The 21,417-nt window shown below is 39.5% G+C and overlaps 1 protein-coding gene across 1 annotated transcript in view; it reads left to right on the forward strand.

Annotated features, from left to right (window-relative positions):
- The first annotated feature begins 240 nt into the window (after nt 1–240).
- ARHGAP5 (Rho GTPase activating protein 5) overlaps nt 241–21,417 on the forward strand; it is a 53,620-nt gene continuing 32,443 nt past the window's right edge. The window contains exons 1-3 of the mRNA XM_068398644.1: nt 241–488; nt 8,792–8,898; nt 12,990–16,885. Of these exons, the coding sequence (XP_068254745.1) occupies nt 13,163–16,885 (3,723 nt within the window). The 5' untranslated portion in view covers nt 241–488; nt 8,792–8,898; nt 12,990–13,162. The remainder of the gene's footprint in view (nt 489–8,791; nt 8,899–12,989; nt 16,886–21,417) is intronic.

Genomic DNA, 21,417 nt, shown 5'->3' on the forward strand with positions numbered 1-21,417 from the left:
GAGGCACCCGGCGCGCGCGCCCGCCCGGGCCGGGGAGGGGAGGCGGAGCGGCGCGCGCGCGCGCGCGCTCGCAGCTGGCGGCCGGCCGCGCGCCCTCTCCCAGCCTTCCCAGGGAATCCAGCGGCAGCAGGAAGATGCTCTTCTCCGCGCACGCGCAGCTGGCCGGGGGGGCGCGCGCGCGCTGAGCCGCGGCGGCGGGAGGGAGGGGGAGGGAAGCTGCTGAGGTAAAGTTAGGGGGAGAGAGAGACTCCGTCAGCGAAGCGAGAGCCGGGGAGGCTCGGCGGCCGCCATTACTGAGACGAGAGCGCGGGGAGCGAGCGGAGAGGCGGGACGGGGCTGCGGCGGCCGGGAGCGCTCGGAGCTGCGGGCCGGAGAGCGGAGAGAGCCCCACGGGGAGGAAAGCCGCCGGGGCCGCCCGGCGTGGAGAGAGCGTCCCGGGAATGCTGCCGCTCCCGCCGCCGCCGAGGAGCCGATCCCGACGGCGCGAGGTGATGGGGAGGAATCCGGTCCCGTGGGACCTCGCTCGGCCCGGCGGCCGGAGCGGGGCGGCCGGCCCGGCAGGCGGAAGGGGAGTGGGGGGAGGAGGCGGCTGTAGCCCGGCGAGCTAGTGCGGCGGCCGCTGGCTGTAACCAAGTTTCAAAGGGTTGGGGCTGGTGTGGGGAGAGGGGAGCTGGCCCCCCCCTCCTCCCTCCCCGCTCGGCCTCCTCGGCACCCCACGCGAGGGAGGGGAGGCAAGGAAGGGCAGGGAGCGAGTGCCTGGTCCCCAGACAGGTGATGAAGGCCTGAGCAATGGGAGGGTCTGAGCCTGCTGTCATGAGGCTGCCAGCTGGTCACGGCCCCTCCAGGGAGGGAGGAAGGCAGGAAGGGGAGCTTCCCTGCTCCTCTCTCCTTCCTTCCTCATTCCCTTCTTCCCCCGACTCCTTTAGCTTCCTCCTTCTTCTATTCCCCACTGCCTTCCCCCCCCTTTTTTCTGTTCTCCTTTCTCTGTACTTCTTTTCTTCCTTATTGCCCCCTTCTACTCATTCTCATCTTCTCTGTTCTTTTCCTTCTCTACTAAATTTGAACAGTTGTCAATTTCTCTCCTTCTTCCTTTCACCTTCAAATATTGCTCGATATTAAATTTCAGAAAACTTACTCTCCTAATGGTGTGTGTGCATTTCCGTTTTTCCACCAGGTGGATTTTAAGGCTTTGAAATAGGGTAGCCAGTTGCAGTGTTCCAGCTTTTCAAGCATTTTGAATCCCTTCAACCAGCATAACCTTTAGACTCTCTCCACCCAAGGAAAGCACCAGAGATATACAGATATAATACCACGGTGTTGTAAATATAGGACATAAGGAATATAAAACACTTTTAATTAGAAATAGAAGGAAGACCATTTACTTAAAAGGAAGACTTACTTATCACCTTCCCCCCAGAATCCACCCCACCCTTCCTCTGTACCCCCTTTTTGCCCTCTCCTGTATCGCTTTTGATATCAGTGTGGAATATTTCCTTAATAAGTAGGAGGGAAACGTTTTTAACCTAGACCGAAATAGGCCTGTGGGGGTATGTGTGTATTCTTTAGTGTCATGCAGATAATTGGAGGATTTTTTTTTTTCTTAATAAAGATCCTTGGCAGAAATTTGAAAACTCTACACTGCAGAATAAAAACAGTAAAGAGAGAGCAGCATTTGCTGGTCAATTTGGACGTCCATTTTAAACCTGTGCATTGAAGCCAGTTACAGCACTGATACTTGTATACTTATTTCATAAATGAATGAGAAATTAATAGGTGGCTTTTTTTCTGTTGTGCTCTCTTACCTTCATAAGGTTCTTCGGTATGACAGCTGTTTTCAGCAGTGATATCAGTAACCAGAGTTAAGTGCTTTCTCAAAAAACACGTACATATTTAAAATTTATAGTGCATATCTAAACCAAAGCATATTACAAATATTTGTCCAGGTGCATTTTTATAAGAGTTTATTTTTCTTTGTGCTGCTTTGAAAATTATCTTTAAGAAGTGCTAAAATGCTTAAAATTCTGTTTATAGTACTCTACTGAAACTCAGTGCTACTAGAGCTTAGGAAGTATGGTGTAAATATGGTAGTTTTTTAAAAGAGTCTGTACTACTGGAAGTATGAAATTGTTCAAGCATCTGGTACATTATCACTAGCTTGTTTTAGTGTAACAAGTTGCTTTTAAGCTTGGAACATACTGAGCTTAAATAGTATGCTTTTTTTTTTTTGAAGTATCCCTGTATAAAGCAGCTGCCAGCATTGTAAAACTGTAAATAATTGTGACCAAACACCTACCATTCCCTAGTATTGGACTTTATTTTAGCTAAGGTGTTGCATGTGTAACATAATCCAATTAAATACTTTAGGCTCAGACTAAATTGTTTTAAAATGCTATATTTAGCACTAACAGAATCAAATGCTGCACATATTTTTGAGGTTAAAGATAAAATGTGCTTTCTTAAAGCCGTAGGTGTTTTTCCGTGTGCAAACTTTGTAGGAAAGAAAAGCACTGATCGTCATCGTAGATTGTTCTGTGTAAGTTCCCCCTTTGTGACTTGTTATTTGAGTAGATGGTGCAAAAATAATTACATTCTGTTTAATAAGGTATTAAAAGGATGCTGATGGTATCTTAAGACTTCCAAAAGTGCTTTCTTAACAGAAGATAAATCCCATGTAATGGCATCCTTCAGGAGTACTTTGGATAAAACGTCAAACCCCTCCACATCGCTGCTTTTAGTGGAGCGGTACGGGGCGTCTTCTGAAGGTTACGCACGCGGGGCGTCCTTCAGGGGTTGGCACTCTCTGACCTTCGCTGGAAGAATGGAAGTTCGTGAAGCCGAATACTCAGTGTTAAGTTCTGCTGGCATAGTAGTGTCGGGTAGCAAACTGGAAACGGTGGCTGTTGAGGCCAGTGACGTGCCTACGAGCAGGAAAGGCCGTGGCGCGGCCGCGCTGTGCGCTGCCCGTAGGCCGCTGTCCCCGCCGCGGCGGGAGGAGCCCGGGCCGGGCCGCGCGGCCGCCAGGGGGCGGTGTCGGCGTGACGGCCCGCGGCAGGCCCCGGCCCGCCGGCCCCCGGCCGGCCCCGGCTCCTCTCCCTTTGGACTGGGGATTGAACGTGAATAACGCCGGTGTCCGACCTGAGCTTCCCGTTGCTTTTAAAGTACTCCACCGTACTTTGTAACTATAAGGGAAAGTTTAGTTTCAGGTAGTCCCGGTAACACGGGCAGTTCTGTGTTAGGACTGCCAGGAATTCCTGTTCCTGTATCTGTGTTATTTCCAACTTAATGGGCGCACAATACTCAATCTTTTTCTTTTTCTTTTTTTTTCTCTGAGAATTTTTAGGCTACAGGTCAGTGTAAGTGAGCTGGAATATTCTTGGTTTCTTAATCAGTTTAAAAAGTACTTTTAAGAGTATTACATTTTACAGATTGTTGTTTGAACCCTCTCATCACTTCCTTATATTTATGGATTTTAATGAAATATTTAGAGAGAAATGAGTTCAAAATTCCTCACAGGAAAATCTGAAGCAATTGTAGTGAAGTTATTTGAATTTGAGTATTAACTGTGCTTTTCTAGTCACTAACACCTATTGGAAGCTGAAATAATTAATCTGTGGCTAGTTCTGCGCATACATTTCGTTGTAAATTACAGTTATTTCTTGGCTTTGAGTTACAATTCCCATGCATTTTTGCAATCCTGCACCAGTTTGACATACAACATAACAGAAGAATGCTTGCACTTTAAAAAAGTAAAAACCAATACCTGCATGCATACTTTTGAAAATGTGTATATTTTTGTATCTTGGCATTAATTATTTAAGTTGGCTAATTATTATGCAGAATATTATTTGCTGCTTATATATATGGCTTTTCACTTGCTCATTTTCATAATTTTAACAAGTGGGTAACCAGTGTTTCTCATTTTACACAGATAAAAATTACACCATATGGCTTGTACAAGGTTAAACAACAAACTAGTGTTTGAATTAAGTCTCAGAACTTATGGTGTCGGGTACTGGATTCTGTATTGCGGTTCCTCATGAAGCAAAATAACATTAAATGATCCAGATACGTGGATCAGTGAAATTTGCTGAAGTTGCTGCTGCCAGAATGTAATTTTTTCTTTTTGCAGCAAATGCATTTTAGCCCTTTTTTTTGTCATTACCTTGATCCCTCCTTCCTCACCTGCTTCTTTTTCTTTCTTCTGTTTTTATCAGTTCTTTCTTGGATCCCCTTTGTATTGCACTAAGAAGCTTCTCTGAGCACTGTGCATGTCTTTAGTAGGATTTTCTCCTGTGTGAAAAGAATTAAGAATTTATTTTTCCTGTAAACTTGTACTATTTCCTTTGCTGTTAAAATATAGACTTTGAACCTATACCGACTGCTCTCAGATATTCAGAGATCTGGGACCGGTCCTGTTTAACATCTTTGTCAGTGACAGGGACAGCGGGTTTGAGTGCTCCCTCAGCAAGTTTGCCGATGAACACCAAGCTGTGTGGTGTGGTCGACACGCTGGAGGGAAGGGATGCCATCCAGAGGGACCTGGACAGGCTTGAGAGCTGGGCCTGTGCAAACTGCATGAAGTTCAACAAGGCCAAGTGCAAGGTCCTGCATGCGGGTCGGGGCAATCCCAAGCACAAATACAGGCTGGGCAGAGAAAGGATTGAGAGCAGCCCTGAGGAGAAGGACTTGGGGGTGACGGTTGATGAGAAGCTCAACATGAGCCGGCAGTGCGTGCTTGCAGCCCAGAAAGCCAACTGCATCCCGGGCTGCATCAAAAGAAGCGTGGCCAGCAGATTGATGGAGGTGATACTGCCCCTTTACTCCGCTCTTGTGAGACCCCACCTGGAGTACTGCGTCCACCTCTGGGGCCCCTAACAGAAGAAGGTCATGGAGCTGTTGGAACGAGTCCAGAGGAGGGCCACGAAGATGATCAGAGGGCTGGAGCACCTCTCCTATGAAGACAGGCTGAGAGAGTTGGGGTTATTCAGCCTGGAGAAGAGAAGGCTCCGGGGAGACCTCATAGCAGCCTTCCAGTATCTGAAGGGGGCCTACAGGAAAGTGGGAGAGGGGCTTTTTACAAGGGCAAGTAGTGACAGGACGAGGGGGAACGGTTTTAAACTGCAGGAGGGGAGATTTAGATTAGATATTAGGCAGAAATTCTTTACTGTGATGGTGGTGAAACACTGGAACAGGTTGTCCAGAGAAGTTGTGGCTGCCCCCTCCCTGGCAGTGTTTAAGGCCAGGTTGGATGAGGCTTTGAGCAACCTGGTCTAGAGGAAAGGTGTCCCTGCCTGTGGCAGGGGGGTTGGAACTAGGTGATCTTTAAGGTCCCTTCCAACCCAAACCATTCTATGATCTGTAGATAAGTAACTTGAGAGGCTTAAGTTCAGAGCAGTGCAATGCTGATGATTGGAACCTTTGCAGTTTACCTGTTTATTGTGCCTTGATCTAATTTGTGCAGATTGTTTGTTTTTGTTTGTTTCTTTGTTTTTTTTTTGTGAACAGCAACAATGATAACAGATGCCCCCTCGAATGCTAGATTCCAGCTAAATTATGATGTTTTGTTTTGAATTTAGAAATAAAGTTTAGGCCTTAATTTAATTTTGGGCAATACACTGGCGGACTTCAGAGTGTTGTTATTAATGGGAGAAATTTAGTAAACTTAGTAAGAACAGAGATCTTTGAACTTCTGTTTTTAAACACAGTTTTTTATTGATTTGTAATATGAAGTTGGGCAGTCAGTTTTTTTATCTTTTTTACATAAATTGATTACTTTGCTTTTGTATGCAAAGAATTGTGTAGGCTGCATAACTCTTTTAGGGATGGTAGTTGGCTGTCACACTAACTGAATCTGAAATGAACAGTGGTTGGGGTAATCCATTCTCATCCTTCATTTACCTAGCATGACTAATCACCATACAACTTAAACTGTGTTCCTTTTCAGTCAGAGTATCGCTATTGAAGACATCTCAAGGCATTGTCCTTTACTATCTTGTTATTGCTTGATTGAGTTTATTTCCTGATAAGCAATCTGAATCTTTTACTCCTGGTGTTGACTGGTACTTGCAGAATTTTAGCAGGGAGCATTGTATTTACCCTCATTTAGAAGTATTTACCCTTATTTAGAAATGAGATTTCAAGTATGGTTACTTAATTAAGATTATCAGCACTTGTGAAGGCAAGAATATTGGCATGTTAGTAAAGAGGAGAGGACACATTAAGTGGCTAAGACCTCAACTGACTGTGGTGAATTGAAATTGTTGGTGACATTGGTATACTCTGTATCTGGTTTAGTTTCTAAAAAAGTGTTTTGATTTGAAGAGAAGATTTCTTATGCTTGTTTAAGTGAAAAAGATATCTCTTGGTAAATATTGAGTGAGAAGTAACAACATTACCTTAAGCTACATCAACATCAGATATTTTTTTTTTTTTTTTACTGGTTCTTGAAGTGAAAAATGGTTGAATTGTTATTCTGTGGGTAGAGCTGTAGTTACTGATGTGCTGATAGGTCTTGGAATTCTGATACCATACTAAGTATTTGCCAATGCCAAGTTTTGGTTCTCAACAAATGCGAAGTGAGGGATGATTTGGTATGAAAACTTACTGTGAGCAGTAACCTGAATTCAAAGCTGTAACTTCCTTGGAATCATGGCCTTGATATTTGAAAGTGCTGTGCACTCAAAAGTCATCCTACAAACCATTTCAGTGATATCTAATGTGTTTGAATTCACTTTGTGACCTGCTGTAGAGGTCACAGTAACTTTCTGTTGATGTATTCATATACCCTGCAAAGCAGACTAGACTGTGATGGCCTTTTTTTTTTTCATGTGTGCTTTTCTTCGCTTGACCAGGTAATTTACAAGCACTATCACAAGAGTGTGGTAATTGAAACTAACCCTGAAAAATACTGGTCCCTAAACTGTTGCATCTAGACAACATTACAGAGTGAGTAAAGGACTGTGGGAAAACACTTGTACTTTCCCTGTTGGCATTGTTTGCAGCTGCTTAAATAGTTGTTGGTCATGAGCAATTCTGTACAGTCTTTCAGACAACATTTCTGCTTCAGCCATGTTAGGTCTGCAGATGATAAACATTTGTAGCTTCAGAAAGCAATTTTGGAAGGTATTCAGAAGTATTTATCTGTAAGTGATTTTCTTGGCTACGGACCCATCTCCAAGTTCCTGTGCAGCCCCAATTACTAAATAATGATAGGTTAACTATTTTAGTATTTATTAGTTGCTAATAATACGGCATTCTATGCTAAAGTTCGGAATTCAGTTCAGAAGACTTTGGGAGACATGTATTTGAAAATAAGGCTTTCTCTGGCCTCTTAATGCTTCTGGCTGATCTTATGGGGGCCTGTCTGTGAGCTTTCTCTTGTGGCAGTGTGCATTGCAAAATGGCTGGTATCCCCCTCCGCCAAAGCGCAGATGCATTCTTGCAGGCAGAGAGATTTTCTCAGTCTGTCTGCTCTTCCACATCCTCTTCTTTGGTGTCCCATAGTCTGTTTCCTCATGTGCAACTCTCTGCTCGCCTAGCTGTGGGCATAGAGGAGTGCCACAGCTAGGAGGTAAGGGCAGAGATTGTGACTTACCTCCCGTCTTCTCTTTCAAGTGATAGTTTAGCTTTGCAGATAGGCCAGGCTTAGTGCAGGACTGGTAGCCTGCTGCATAATGATTTTGGTGTCGTTTGGTACCACAAGTTGAGAATTGCAGTGTTATTGTGGTATTGGTATATTGCTTATCACTATTGCTGAACCCTTTTTGTCCAAAAGAAAGTTTTCTAAAGCTTAGACTTTTTCAATTAGCTATATTATTCCTAAAGGAAAGTGGAATTGCTGAGAACATGATTGTAAGTGGCAAAACAAGCAAAAGCTCTGCCATACTTTCTTGATGTTATGTTTAGCACATGTACAGCATTGTGCTGCATCTTGGTTAAAAATGACACCTTTCCTTAGTGAAAAGTGCCTTATATCATGTAAGTGCAAGTGCCTGAAGTTCCTTTCCTTTTCTTCATCTTAATATATGCATCACTGGCCTGGCATTCAAAGTCTGGGTTTTGTGTGGATGCAAACTGGAGAAGTTCTGTGGAAGAGAGTTCCATTTTTTGGTTACTTTGTAGCAGCATCCCTGCAGTAAAATCAACACTTACCAAGGTTGTACTAATAATTTGTATCCTAGTTGAGAATTCACGATCTTCAAATATAATTATGCTTTCAATTTCTGATTTGTCACAGTCTGTGAGACCTTTTAATTTAGAAATGCTGTACCACAGGTAAAAGGGTTTTGAGGTAGACCGTACTTTTTTTCTAGTAATAAAATGTGTGTACATGTATTTAGACATACATTCATTTTAATATATTTTGTACTTACTGACTATACTGACTTTATCTTACAAAACTACGTTCTAGATATTTTAGGATTCCAAATTCTTCTGTAAGTGATTAGTGATTTTTATATCTCACATTTGTGTGTTAACTGAGACATACATATTTTTTTTTCAGAAGAGGCTTCTGCAACCTAGGTATTGTTAAAATACCAAATTGAACTTATGAAATCACAGTCACTTAAGAATAATTGTGCCCTCTCTGTCCCAAGTGTTAAGAGCTGTGCTTACAGGATTTAAACCCTCTAAGTTTAGAGGAAGACCAGCTTGAGCTCTGAGTTCTGTTTATGGGTTTAAAATGAGGAAAACAATCCTCATGCATAGGTGATGTGTTGTACCTTCTCTGGTTGTTGCTTCTGCTTTCATAATTTTGAAATTATTAACGAATCTTACTTTTTGTTCTCAGATCCCTCAGGGAAGGACTTACTGAAGGACACTGTTTAAATGTGTGACATTACTGCAGGAAGATCACAGCAGGATAATAATCTTGCCTTGCACCTTGTTTTCCTAAGGGTAAGTTTGGGCTTCAGGTCTCCATAATCTTGTGTTTAATGGGGGAGGTGGGTGCATAAGTACAAGATGATATGCCTTATTTTCTTTATAACTACATTTGGAAGTCTGAAAGCCTGTAGAGACAAGGTCCTATGGTGCAACTGTAGAAGGTCAGAGATTCTTCCTGCAGTGATGTCGTACACCTTGTGTCTTCTGTAGTTATTCAGGATTTTTCCATGTAAACATAGAAACTCTCTGTTATCTTGAATTCGAAGACTGAAATTAGTTGGGGAAATCAAATGACCCCTCCTTTGAATCTGTAACAAAGATGAGGGGCGGGGGGGGCAATGAATTGAAGTATTTTCAATTTGTTATAACAAAATTAGGCAGATTGAAGTAAGATAATTGAACTAACTTACCATGAATTTCCAGTGTGTATATTTTGAAACTGTACAAAACTATAAAGTACCTTTAAATTAGTGGTGTACTGAAAAGAAAATTCTTCCATTTGGGGAGCAATTTAGTAACGACTACATATTAAGTGTGAAGCCATTACAATGTCAGGTTTTTACCAGCTTTATTACTTACTTAACATAGGTTTCGTTCTGTGACTTTGTACAATCAGTGCAAAGTAGAAACTGTAAAAAAAGGAAAAGAAAACCACACTGGTTTTAAATATCTTTAGTGATTCAGCTCCCACTATGGTGAAAATCTTCCACGTCAGGAATTTTGTGAAAGACTAATGTGTTTGTTTTCCCTTTGTCAGTGTCCCATTTCACCTTACTCTTTGTACTTACTCACTTAAAAATGTATTGATTTAACAAAACATTTATTGCTGGAGGAGAAAGAACCTTTGCTATGTGAGGATGTAGAGTATCTGAAAGTATTGATTGTTTCTCATAAACTACTTGCAAATTGACAGCGTCTTCCTGATTAAATGAAATAATCTCATGGATGAAGATTTTTGTGTTCTAGTTTAGTCCACGGGAAATCTGTGTTGTGCTGTGGTAAACAGAAAACGTTTTATAGTGGAACTGCTGACTAAACTTCTCATTCTAATAGTTTGAATGATACTACTCTGATAAGCTTTGCTTTAGAAAGAAAACACTGGGTTTATTTGTAGTAATATAAACACTGCTTGTGAAGGATTTACTTTTGCTAAGTATTTTTATTCCCAGAGCCATTTTCTGTTAGTGCTAAATTTTGTGTTTTAAGAATATAAAAAACGCAGTGGAAAAAGTAAAAAGCAAAATTTAAAGCACAAGTTATCTTCCTGTATGTGTCTTTGGGTAAACTGATTCAAACAAAAAAAGAAAAATCATTTCTAAAACACAGCATAAAACTTTCAGTTCTTGCAATATAAAAACTCTCAAGTATAAAAATTAGACTGTGTACTTTCCTCTCCATTTTGTAATGAAATTGATACTTTTTTATAAAAAATATACTTTCCTTGACTATGATTTCTGTAACTGAAAGCTGTTTTTTACATGTGTGTTTTATATTTTGGTCAGTTGATTTCATTATAAATACTATGTTTCTGATCAGAAAGTCATTTTTCTATTTCTAGGTGTTAGTAAGTTGGAAAGCTCTGTTGGCCAGGCATTGATTCTATGCAAGTTATTAAGGGTTTCAATATTTTTATCTTCTATTGCAACTTTTAATCATACAAATACTTCTTTTACTGCTGCATGTCTTCAAACTCAGATATGTTTTAGCAGTCGTGAATTAGTTTTACAAGTATTAAAACAGATTTTGAGAGCTTTTTGGGTGATCAATCCTACACTTTTTAAACTAAAGGAAGGTACTACAGTACCATTCACAACAAATTATTGCTAAGTATGACAAAATACATAAGAAATAAAACTGAGATGTTGAGACTAAAACTTCAGCATTGATGCTTGTTATACTTTTTTCTTCGTATAATGGCTATTTACAGGTTTGTTTATGTACATTTGTGGTGTTATTTTGTACTCTACAAACATAAACCCAAATATGTTAAGTACAGTGATCTGTACCTTTCAAATATAGTGCTATGTGATAGCTGTCTTTTTACCAAGAAAATGAGAAAAGTATTTTTATAAAAATATTTTCACAAAATTATGGAACGGAATAATAGGTTGGAAGGGACATCCGGAGGTTGTCTTGTCCAGCCTCCCTGAACAAGCAGGGTCACCTAGAGCAGGTTGCCCAGGACCGTGTCCAGGCGTATTTTGAATATCTCCAATGAGGGAGTCTTTACAGCCTCTCTGGGCAACCTGTGCTCAGTCACCCTCACAATAAAAAAGTGTTTCCTGATATTCATATGGCACCTCCTGTGTTTCAGTCTGTGCCTGTTGCCTCTTGTCCTGTCACTGGATGTGACTAGAAAGAGTCTGGCTCTGCCTTCTTTGCACCTTTCCTCCAAATATTTATACACATTGATGAGATCCCTCCTGAGCCTTCTCTTCTCCATGCTAAACAGTCCCAGCTCTCCCAGCCTTTCCTTGTATGAGAAATGCTTTAGTCCCTTAATCAGCTTAGTGGCCCTTTGCTGGACTATCTCCCCTAGCTCCGTATGTCTCTTGTGCTGTAGAACTGGACACAGCGCATCAGGTGCAGCCTCGCCAGTGGTGCTTAGAGGGGAAGGTTCGCCTACTTTGACCTACTGGCAATACTTTGTCTAATGCTGCCCAGGGTACCATTAGCCTTGTTTGCCACAAGTGCACATTGCTGGCTCGTGGTCAGCTTGCTGTCCACTGGGATCCCCAGGTCCTTTCTGCAAGGCTGCTTTCCAGCCAGTTGGCTCCCAGCATCTACTGGTAGATGGGGTTATTCCTCCCTGGGTGCAAGACTTCGCAGTGCATGAGGTTCCTGTCAGCCCATGTCTTCAGCCTGTTGAGGTCTCCCTGCGTGGCAGCACAACCCTCTGGTGTATCAGCCACTCCTCCCAATTTTGTCATCAGCAAACTTGCTGAGGGTACGCTCTGCCCCATCATCCAAGTCATTAATGAAGATGTTGCACAGTATTGGACCCAGTATTGGCCCCTAGAGTACACCGCTAGTTACTGGCCCCCAACTAGATTTCACGCCACTGATCACAACCTGCTGCGCTCAGTCATTCAGCCATGCAATTTTTTATGTTTTCCTGATAATGTAATTGTTCCTAAAACAGTAAATATCTTTCCGTTTGCAGTAGGTATGTAAGCAAAGTCTTCTGATTAAGAACTGAGAGTTAGTGGTAGTCATTATACTTGATGGCAGCTTCAATAAAGCCACTGGAACCTTTTAATAATTCTGTGGAACTTTGAGTGTAGATATATTAGGTTTTGTTTACAGTTATTAAAAGGTTTTATTTTTTCATAGAGACAGAAGGAATGATGCTACATTGTAATCTTAAAATCTAAGACATAAGTCTTTATTTTTCTATACCTTGTATCTGTATGACAATATTTGTATTTTTCTGTAGAATTCAGGTTGGAAACTTCTCCTTAAAAGCAGTTTACTGTTAGTATACAAATAAAGTAGTTTACTTCTGCAGATAGGTAGCGGCTGAGCCACATTGCCAGCTTCCTGGTTTTACAGCTTCTTGTTTTGAAAGTTTCTTTACTGAAACCTAAACCCAAACCTACAAATGCACACAAAAATAGTGTTATTCACCCAGGTAAGCATGCTATCTAGTGGAAGTATGAGTGTGAATAGAAGTATGTGTATGTGAATATTGGGTTGGGTTTAGAGTTTGTGTTGTATTTATTGTAGTGGAAAATGCTTTCTAGTGCCTAGTACCCATAATCTGTGAAGGAAAACAGTAATTTTGGGGGTTTGGGTGTGTTTGTGTTTTTTTTATAAGTATGCTGATCACCTGTCAAAATAGGTGATGAACTACTATTAAACTGTGCCTAAAAACTGTTTATTTTAAAATTTAAATTTTATTTTTAAATTAAAATTTGTAATATAAATAGCATTAACATGAATTGATTATGAGTTTAAGAAGTAGTTGTAAAATTTTCATATCCATAGAAAACAATTTCAGGGTGAGCAAGCAAAAGTGCTTTTTAAAATCTCTTCTCTCATGAATATTAGAAAGAAATACGTGCTATCTTTTAAACTTTTTTTTCCCTCTTTGTTTTGTTTAGGAAGATGATCCTCCTCATCCTGGTTATCTGAGGTTCTCTCAATGACAAGCTGAAGTAAGAACAACTGAAAGCTGTTTCTGGAACCCTGGATATACAACTTAAATTTGTAGGAACCTTTCCAGAATGAAAACCACATGTTACCTTGATAATTGCAAAAGGATGAGAGGAAAGTTATGATGGCAAAAAACAAAGAGCCACGTCCCCCATCTTATGCTGTTAGTGTTGTTGGACTGTCTGGAACTGAAAAGGATAAAGGTAATTGTGGAGTTGGAAAGTCGTGTTTGTGCAATAGATTCGTTCGTTCAAAAGCAGATGAATATTACCCTGAGCATACCTCTGTGCTTAGCACAATTGACTTTGGAGGAAGAGTTGTTAACAATGATCACTTTTTGTACTGGGGTGACATAACACAAAGTGGTGAGGATGGAATTGAGTGCAGAATTCATGTAATTGAACAGACTGAGTTCATTGATGATCAGACTTTCTTGCCTCATCGGAGTACGAATTTACAACCATATATAAAACGTGCAGCTGCCTCCAAACTGCAGTCAGCAGAAAAACTAATGTACATTTGCACAGATCAGCTAGGCTTGGAGCAAGACTTTGAGCAAAAACAAATGCCTGAAGGGAAATTAAGCATAGATGGGTTTTTATTGTGCATTGACGTAAGCCAAGGATGCAATAGGAAGTTTGATGATCAACTTAAATTTGTGAATAATCTCTATATCCAGCTCTCAAAATCTAAAAAACCCATAATAATAGCAGCAACGAAATGTGATGAATGTGTGGATCATTATCTGCGAGAGGTTCAAGCCTTTGCTTCAAATAAGAAGAATGTTGTGGTAGTGGAAACATCGGCAAGATTCAATGTCAATGTTGAAACATGTTTTACTGCATTGGTACAAATGATGGATAAAACTCGTGGTAAACCTAAAATAATTCCCTATCTGGATGCCTATAAAACTCAAAGACAGCTAGTTGTTACAGCAACAGATAAGTTTGAAAAACTTGTCCAAACTGTGAGAGACTATCATGCAACTTGGAGAACCGTTAGTAATAAACTGAAAAACCACCCTGATTATGAAGAGTACATAAATTTGGAAGGAACAAAAAAGGCCAAAAATACATTTTCAAAACACATAGAGCAGCTTAAACAGGAACATATTAGAAAAAGAAAAGAAGAATACATTAATGCATTGCCAAGAGCTCTTAATACTCTTCTGTCAAATCTTGATGAGATTGAACGCTTGAGCTGGTCAGAAGCCTTGAAGTTAATGGAGAAAAGGCCTGACTTCCAGTCCTGTTTTGTAGTGCTTGAAAAAACACCCTGGGATGAAACTGACCATATAGATAAAGTGAATGACAGAAGGATTCCATTTGACCTTCTCACTACGCTAGAGGCAGAAAAAGTTTATCAAAACCATGTGCAGCATCTTATATCTGAAAAAAGGAGGGTTGAAATGAAGGAGAAATTCAAAAAAACTCTTGAGAAAATCCAGTTCATTTCACCTGGACAGCCATGGGAAGAAGTTATATGTTTTGTAGTGGAGGACGAAGCATTCAAATACATCACTGATGCAGATAGTAAGGAAGTATATGGTAGGCATCAGAGGGAGATTGTTGAAAAAGCCAAAGAGGAGTTTCAGGAAATGCTTTTTGAACATTCAGAGCTGTTTTATGACCTGGATCTTAATGCAACACCAAGTTCAGATAAAATGAGTGAAATTCATGCAGTTCTGAGTGAAGAACCTAGATACAAAGCTTTACAGAAACTTGCACCTGATAGAGAATCTCTTCTGCTTAAACACATAGGATTTGTTTATCACCCAACTAAAGAAACTTGTCTCAGTGGCCAAAATTGCACGGACATTAAAGTAGAGCAGTTACTTGCCAACAGCCTTCTGCAACTAGACCATGGCCGCTCAAACTTATACCATGATGGTGCCAACATTGATAAAGTCAATCTTTTCATTTTGGGCAAAGATGGCCTTGCACAAGAATTGGCAAATGAAATTCGGACACAATCCACTGATGATGAATATGCATTAGATGGAAAAATATATGAACTAGATCTTAGGCCAGTTGATGCAAAATCCCCATACCTGTTGACTCAGTTGTGGACCTCAACCTTCAAACCACATGGTTGTTTCTGTGTATTTAACTCTATTGAATCACTGAATTTTATTGGGGAGTGCATTGCAAAAATAAGGGCTGAAGCATCTCAGATAAGGAGAGACAAGTATATGGCTAATCTTCCATTTACATTAATACTGGCTAACCAGAGGGACAGTGTTAGCAAGAATCTACCTATTCTGAGACATCAGGGACAGCAATTGGCCAACAAATTACAGTGTCCTTTTGTAGATGTGCCTGCTGGTACATATCCACGCAAATTTAATGAGACGCAAATAAAACAAGCTCTGAGGGGAGTACTGGAAGCAGTTAAACACAGTTTTGATGTTGTAAGTCCAGTTCCCACCATTAAAGATATGTCAGAAGCTGACTTAAGAATCGTCATGTGTGCCATGTGTGGTGATCCATTTAGTGTGGATCTTATTCTTTCACCATTCCTTGACTCTCACTCCTGTAGCGCTGCTCAGGCTGGCCAGAATAATTCATTGATGCTTGATAAAATAATAGGTGAAAAGAGGCGTCGAATACAGATAACTATATTATCGTATCATTCTTCAATTGGTGTAAGGAAAGATGAACTTGTTCATGGATATATACTGGTCTATTCTGCGAAGCGGAAGGCATCCATGGGAATGCTTCGGGCATTTCTTTCTGAAGTTCAGGATACAATTCCTGTCCAGTTAGTGGCTGTTACTGATAGCCAGGCAGACTTCTTTGAGAATGAAGCAATCAAGGAACTAATGACTGAAGGAGAACACATAGCAACAGAGATTACTGCTAAATTTACAGCTTTATATTCATTATCTCAGTATCATCGTCAAACTGAGGTTTTTACATTGTTCTTCAGTGATGTATTAGAGAAGAAAAACATGATTGAAAGTTCTTATATGTCAGACAGCACAAGGGAAACAACGCATACAAGTGAAGATGTTTTTCCAAGATCTCCCAGAGGAAGTTCCCTTGACTATAATTATCCAGATTCAGAGGATGATGCTGAAGGACCACCACCTTACAGTCCAATTGGCGATGACGTAAGGTTACTCCCAGCACCCAGTGACCGTTCAAAGTACCGATTGGATTTGGAAGGAAATGAGTATCCTATTCACAGTACACCGCTCAATTGTCATGACCATGAACGCAACCATAAAGTGCCTCCTCCAATAAAACCGAAACCACTTGTTCCAAGAACAAATGTGAAAAAACTGGACCCTAACCTCCTGAAAACAATTGAGGCAGGTATTGGCAAAAACCCCAGGAAACAACCTTCTCGAGTGCCTGCAGCACCACCAGAAGATATAGACCAATCTGACAACTATGCTGAACCTATTGACACTATTTTCAAACATAAAGGCTTTGCAGATGAGATCTATGCAGTTCCAGATGATAGTCAGAATCGTATTATTAAAGTTCGAAATTCAATTGTTATAAATACCCAAGGTGAGGAAGAAAATGGGTTTTCTGATAGAATACCCAAAAGTCATGGGGAAAGAAGGCCTTCAAAATACAAATATAAGTCTAAGACTCTCTTCAGCAAAGCTAAGTCTTACTATAGGAGAACACATTCGGATGCAAGTGATGATGAGGCTTTCACCACCTCTAAAACTAAAAGAAAAGGAAGACATCGTGGAAGTGAAGAAGACCCACTTCTTTCACCTGTTGAAACATGGAAGGGTGGCATAGATAACCCTGCTATTACATCGGATCAAGAACTGGATGATAAAAAAATGAAAAAGAAAACCCACAAAGCAAAAGAAGATAAGAAGGTGAGTCAATTGATTTAAATTTTATTTACAACTTCTGGTGCGTTGTAAGAAGGGAACAGTCAAAATATGCAAGAGCTGCACCGTATTTTGAAACAGGTGCTTTAAAATTTTGATGTAGCATTGTTTGATTTTTGTCCAAGTTTCTACTTAATTTGCTTGGAACTAGCAAACCTGAGGGAATGAGATGGTTTGTCTGCCTAATCAACTGTTCAATAAGTTTCAGTTCTTTTCACCACTGTATGTACATGTGCAGTCTCCCATATGAGTAAGTGAAGGCAGAATTTGGTCCACAGATCCTTCTTTGTTAATCATAACATCTCTTTTTTTTTTTTTTTAAAAAAAAAAAGTTGCTTTATGAGTTCTTTGGTAGAACTCGTTCTTTCAGTTCTTGCATTTCTGTCTGTTGGAATGACGTTTAGGGCTGGTGAATGAAAGGGGTGGTTTCTTTTTAATTCTCAATTGTCTACCTGGAACTCTAAAACAAGAGCATGAAAAGGAAGCTATATGTAGTGGTTTTACTGACTGCTGCATTTTCCTAGTGTGGGCAAGCAAGTAATCAAGTTGAAAGCTGTGCTACCTGTGCAATTCTCTGTTCAAACAAAACAAAGGGAACAAAATGCCTGCCCAGTGTGGGTTTCTGAATCATAATGTGACATTCTGCTTGAAAAATGTCTGTGTTTTATTTTGATCTTTATGCTTTATAGTTACTTATTTTTTTACTTACTGTTTTAAGAATTATTATGTCAAGGTAGTGTTGTGGTATAGGTACTGGATGTGTACTCTTTATAGTTTAGATCTTAATTTTAGGCTATCAGTCAGTCTTGCATATCGTTTTTGTTTAACATTAAATCAGGAGTGTTCCTAGTCAGTTAGATATTTTCTTTCTTGCCTCGAAATAAGTCGACCTTTTTAATATTGTCTTGTGTAGCATTTTAAAAATGTCCCTTTTAACTTAAATCTGACAGTTCTTGAACAGCATTTAGAAATAAATTTTGTTCAGGTAGGACATAGTTAAATTTTACTAATGGATTAAATTCTGAATTGCACTTCCTAGTATGCTGCTGTGATTTGAAATAACACATGACTGATTTAAAGGCCACTAAATTTTCTTAAGGCTTACTCATAAGCATAGATAATGATGTCTTGTGGGTATAAAATAATATGGTTAAAAATACTTTGAAGTTACTCTTTTGGGAAAACTTAAATGTTGTTAAAACCAATAATATGTATACTTTTGATTGAAATAATCTTGCTACATAGAAATGGAAATGAGTATTCATAATCCTTCTGCTGTCTCAGCTGTGTTGAGTTGGCAGAAAGTTCCCCCGAGTTGGATATTTATGTTTAAACTGTGTAGACCTAGTATAGTGGGAACTTCTTGTCCTGCCATTGTGTCAGGAGACCCCCTAATATCTTTACCAAAGCCTCAGCTTTTGGCTTCGGCCTGTTGAGAGGCAGCCTGAGTTGGAAGTTTCAGGCTGTTCTAAATTTTTGTAGTGGTTAAGACTCTTGAAGGGTACAAGAGTTGTTTCAAGTTTTTCTTTTTTTTTTTTAATGTACCTCTTGGTTTTCTGTTGTGGGTTTTTTTTTTTTGTTTGTTTTACTTGCAATTTGTGGTTTGGGGCCGATACTTTCAAATTAGTTAGAGAAAACTTTCAATAGTAGAAGTACACATTATTGTAATGATGGAGAAACCAAATTTAACTTGATAGCTAAAATGTTTGCAAGCAGTCAAAATATCTACGAATGTTGAGTGCTTAGTGCTTTTGATAAGTTGTAACTTCTACGTGTGTTGGCTTGCATTACGTTGAAGTGAGAGTAGTTCCAGTTCATGCGATGAGTCACCCAAAAACCTTTGGGTTTTTTTTAAGTGTTGACTTTTTTTGCAAAAGACATGCGGTTTTATTAGTTTTGGAACTTATTCACCATGTTTTTCTCTGTTGTTTTAGATGAGCAGCTAGCAGTCTTTAATTACAAAAACTAAAAAATTATTCAAACGATATATTCCTTGTTGAGTGTTATCTAGTCCATGCAAGGGATGTTAGTGCACCACTATTTACAGATTACTTGCTGGGTTGTTTTTTTGGTTTGTTTTTTTTTTTAAGAATTTTGACCCCTTGAATGTGAAAGGGATAAAACTTTTGTACTCCTTTCTGAGCATTTCTTAAAGCTCTTACTGATACTTCTTCTAAATTGTTCAGCTGTCTGTAAAGGGAACAGAAGACACACGTGTATATTCTTGCTATAAATATAATGATTCTGAAATACAGAGATCTTATAAACAAAATGAATTTGTTTGGAAAAACTCAGCCTTTGAAGTTTGAGGTCCTCATTGTCTCTGTCAAAGTTTACAACTTGATCTTTTTTAAAAAAACATTATTTTTTTTTAAAATCAGCTTTGTAGTGTGCTGGTGCTTTTTAAAGCCCAAACAGGTTGTAACATTCTTGATACTCCTTTCATCATTGGTGGCTTCAGGAGTTTGAAATGTGGTGTTTCTGGGTGGGTTTCTTGTATGGTATTGCAGAAGGCTCCTGTGCACAGTCGTTTGTGGTTTTTGCACTTCAGTTTTCAGTTATGCAAAGCAGGTTTCATCTAGAGACAAAATTTGTCTATGCAGATTTTTACATTTAGAATTTTTTTTTAAATTAGTTGGGGGGGTGTGTTGTTTTGTTTTGTTTTTTTTTTGGGGTTGGGATTTTTTCCCCCCATTTATGACAATTACTTTGAAGTTAGACAAAATGAAAGTTTCTTAAAGTGGTATTTACACTCATCTTGAAGATTCTGGAAAATGTTTTAAAGGCAGGCCGAGAATAAGAAAACATTTAAAGGTAGTGTGTTTCAAGAAAGAGATACAACCTTGCTGAAGGATGCTCAATCTGTCCTGATGCTTTCAGAGCCCAGTCTCCCAATGCACAAGACGAAATCATGTAAAGATGTGGGCACTAGGACAGATACAGGGGTGCAGGGGATGGATGTAGAGTGATTGTAGGATTCAGGTGAAAAGATTGAAGGGAGGAAGGCAAGAGCTTGATGAGTAGGAAGGAGGAATGGAGTTTTGGCAAACAATAGAATAGGAAAACAACAGTTCCTTTTTACAACCCTGAAATTAACAGCCGTAGTTTGACTGATCTGCTAACACATATGTACCAAACTTTTAAAAAAATCTATTGTGAACACATGTTATTAAAGGCAGAAGTAAATGCTCAGAATTGTGCTACTTGTTACTATTTGGAAGCATACATTAAAATGTTTTACTATGGAAAGTACAGCAGTGACAAATCTGTGGTGAGCAGGTAATGTTACTTGCAAGGTCCTCTAACATTGCAATTAGTACCGAAGGAAATTAAACAATTTAAAACTGAGACTAGTTAAGCAAGTGTGCTTTGGTCTGAATTATTTGCCCATTGTTCTTGTCCATAACACCATGTTTGTGTTCTTGGATCTTGTTTCTATATACTCATAGTCAGAACTGGAAGAACTATCCTTGATCTCCTGAAAACTTTTATGCCCTCATTTTCACTGTTCTGTAAAACTCCTCCAGAACTTCTTTTTCCTCTGTATTGGTGAGGAATCTTCTTGGAATTTCCAGTTTTCACCTTTCCTTATGGTAACCTCTCTCCTGAAATGTTTTTTTCCTTTTGTGATGTCTGTCACCTCTGAACAGGTGAAGAGAATATGGCTTCTTCTTGACCTAAGTTTTAGAAGATTAAAAAACGTTTTGTAATTCCCTCTGAATTTATGTTTGTGAATGAGGATGACTGAAACTGTGTATAGTATTGCAAATAATGTCATAGCAGTGCATCATATAATCTCAGTGTTTGTTGATCTGTACTAGAAATTACTACCTAACACAATTGTGTGATTGCAGCCAACTTTTTCTTAGCTGCAGTTATTGTCACTTTAGGAGCCTTTGGGCTATTTTTGTCCTTGGTAATTTCCAGCTATTGACTTCCTACCATATAGTACAGATGGTTTATAGTACATGCACATTATAGTACATAAACAAACATACAGTACATACACAAGGTACATGTACATTATAGTACATGCTACATGCACATTCCAGTGCATGATATTTCCATTAGTCTGACTTGGTCCTTTTTGTTGTTGAATATCATCCTGTTTCTGTTACTCCAGTTACTGCACTAGTTTCCTATATGCCACTATCAAATGCCTTACTAAAGTCTAGATTGGTAAAACCAAATGATCGTTGTAGTTTCTTTTCCTCTAGAAAAGAATGCATGTTTTCAATGGAGAAGATTGAGTCAGTCTAGCATAGTCTAACTTGGGATACACCCACCTTTATCCTAATTTGTGTTATTACCATGTTTTTAAATGTTCTGAAAAATTTATTATATGACCTTGCATGTGCTGTTAACAAGTGGACTGTTAAACTTTTTCTGGCAGGAAAGTATTTGAAGAAAAGTAGAGAGAAGGAGAAAAAAGCAAGCAGACTGGCTTCAGAGTCATAGGACTTTTTAGCTGAGTTGGTGTGGAGTTGTGTGTGCACATTGTGCTTGAAAGCTTTCAA

This window comes from Nyctibius grandis, chromosome 4 (assembly GCF_013368605.1).
Source record: "Nyctibius grandis isolate bNycGra1 chromosome 4, bNycGra1.pri, whole genome shotgun sequence".
In the NCBI taxonomy this organism is placed as follows: domain Eukaryota; kingdom Metazoa; phylum Chordata; class Aves; order Nyctibiiformes; family Nyctibiidae; genus Nyctibius; species Nyctibius grandis.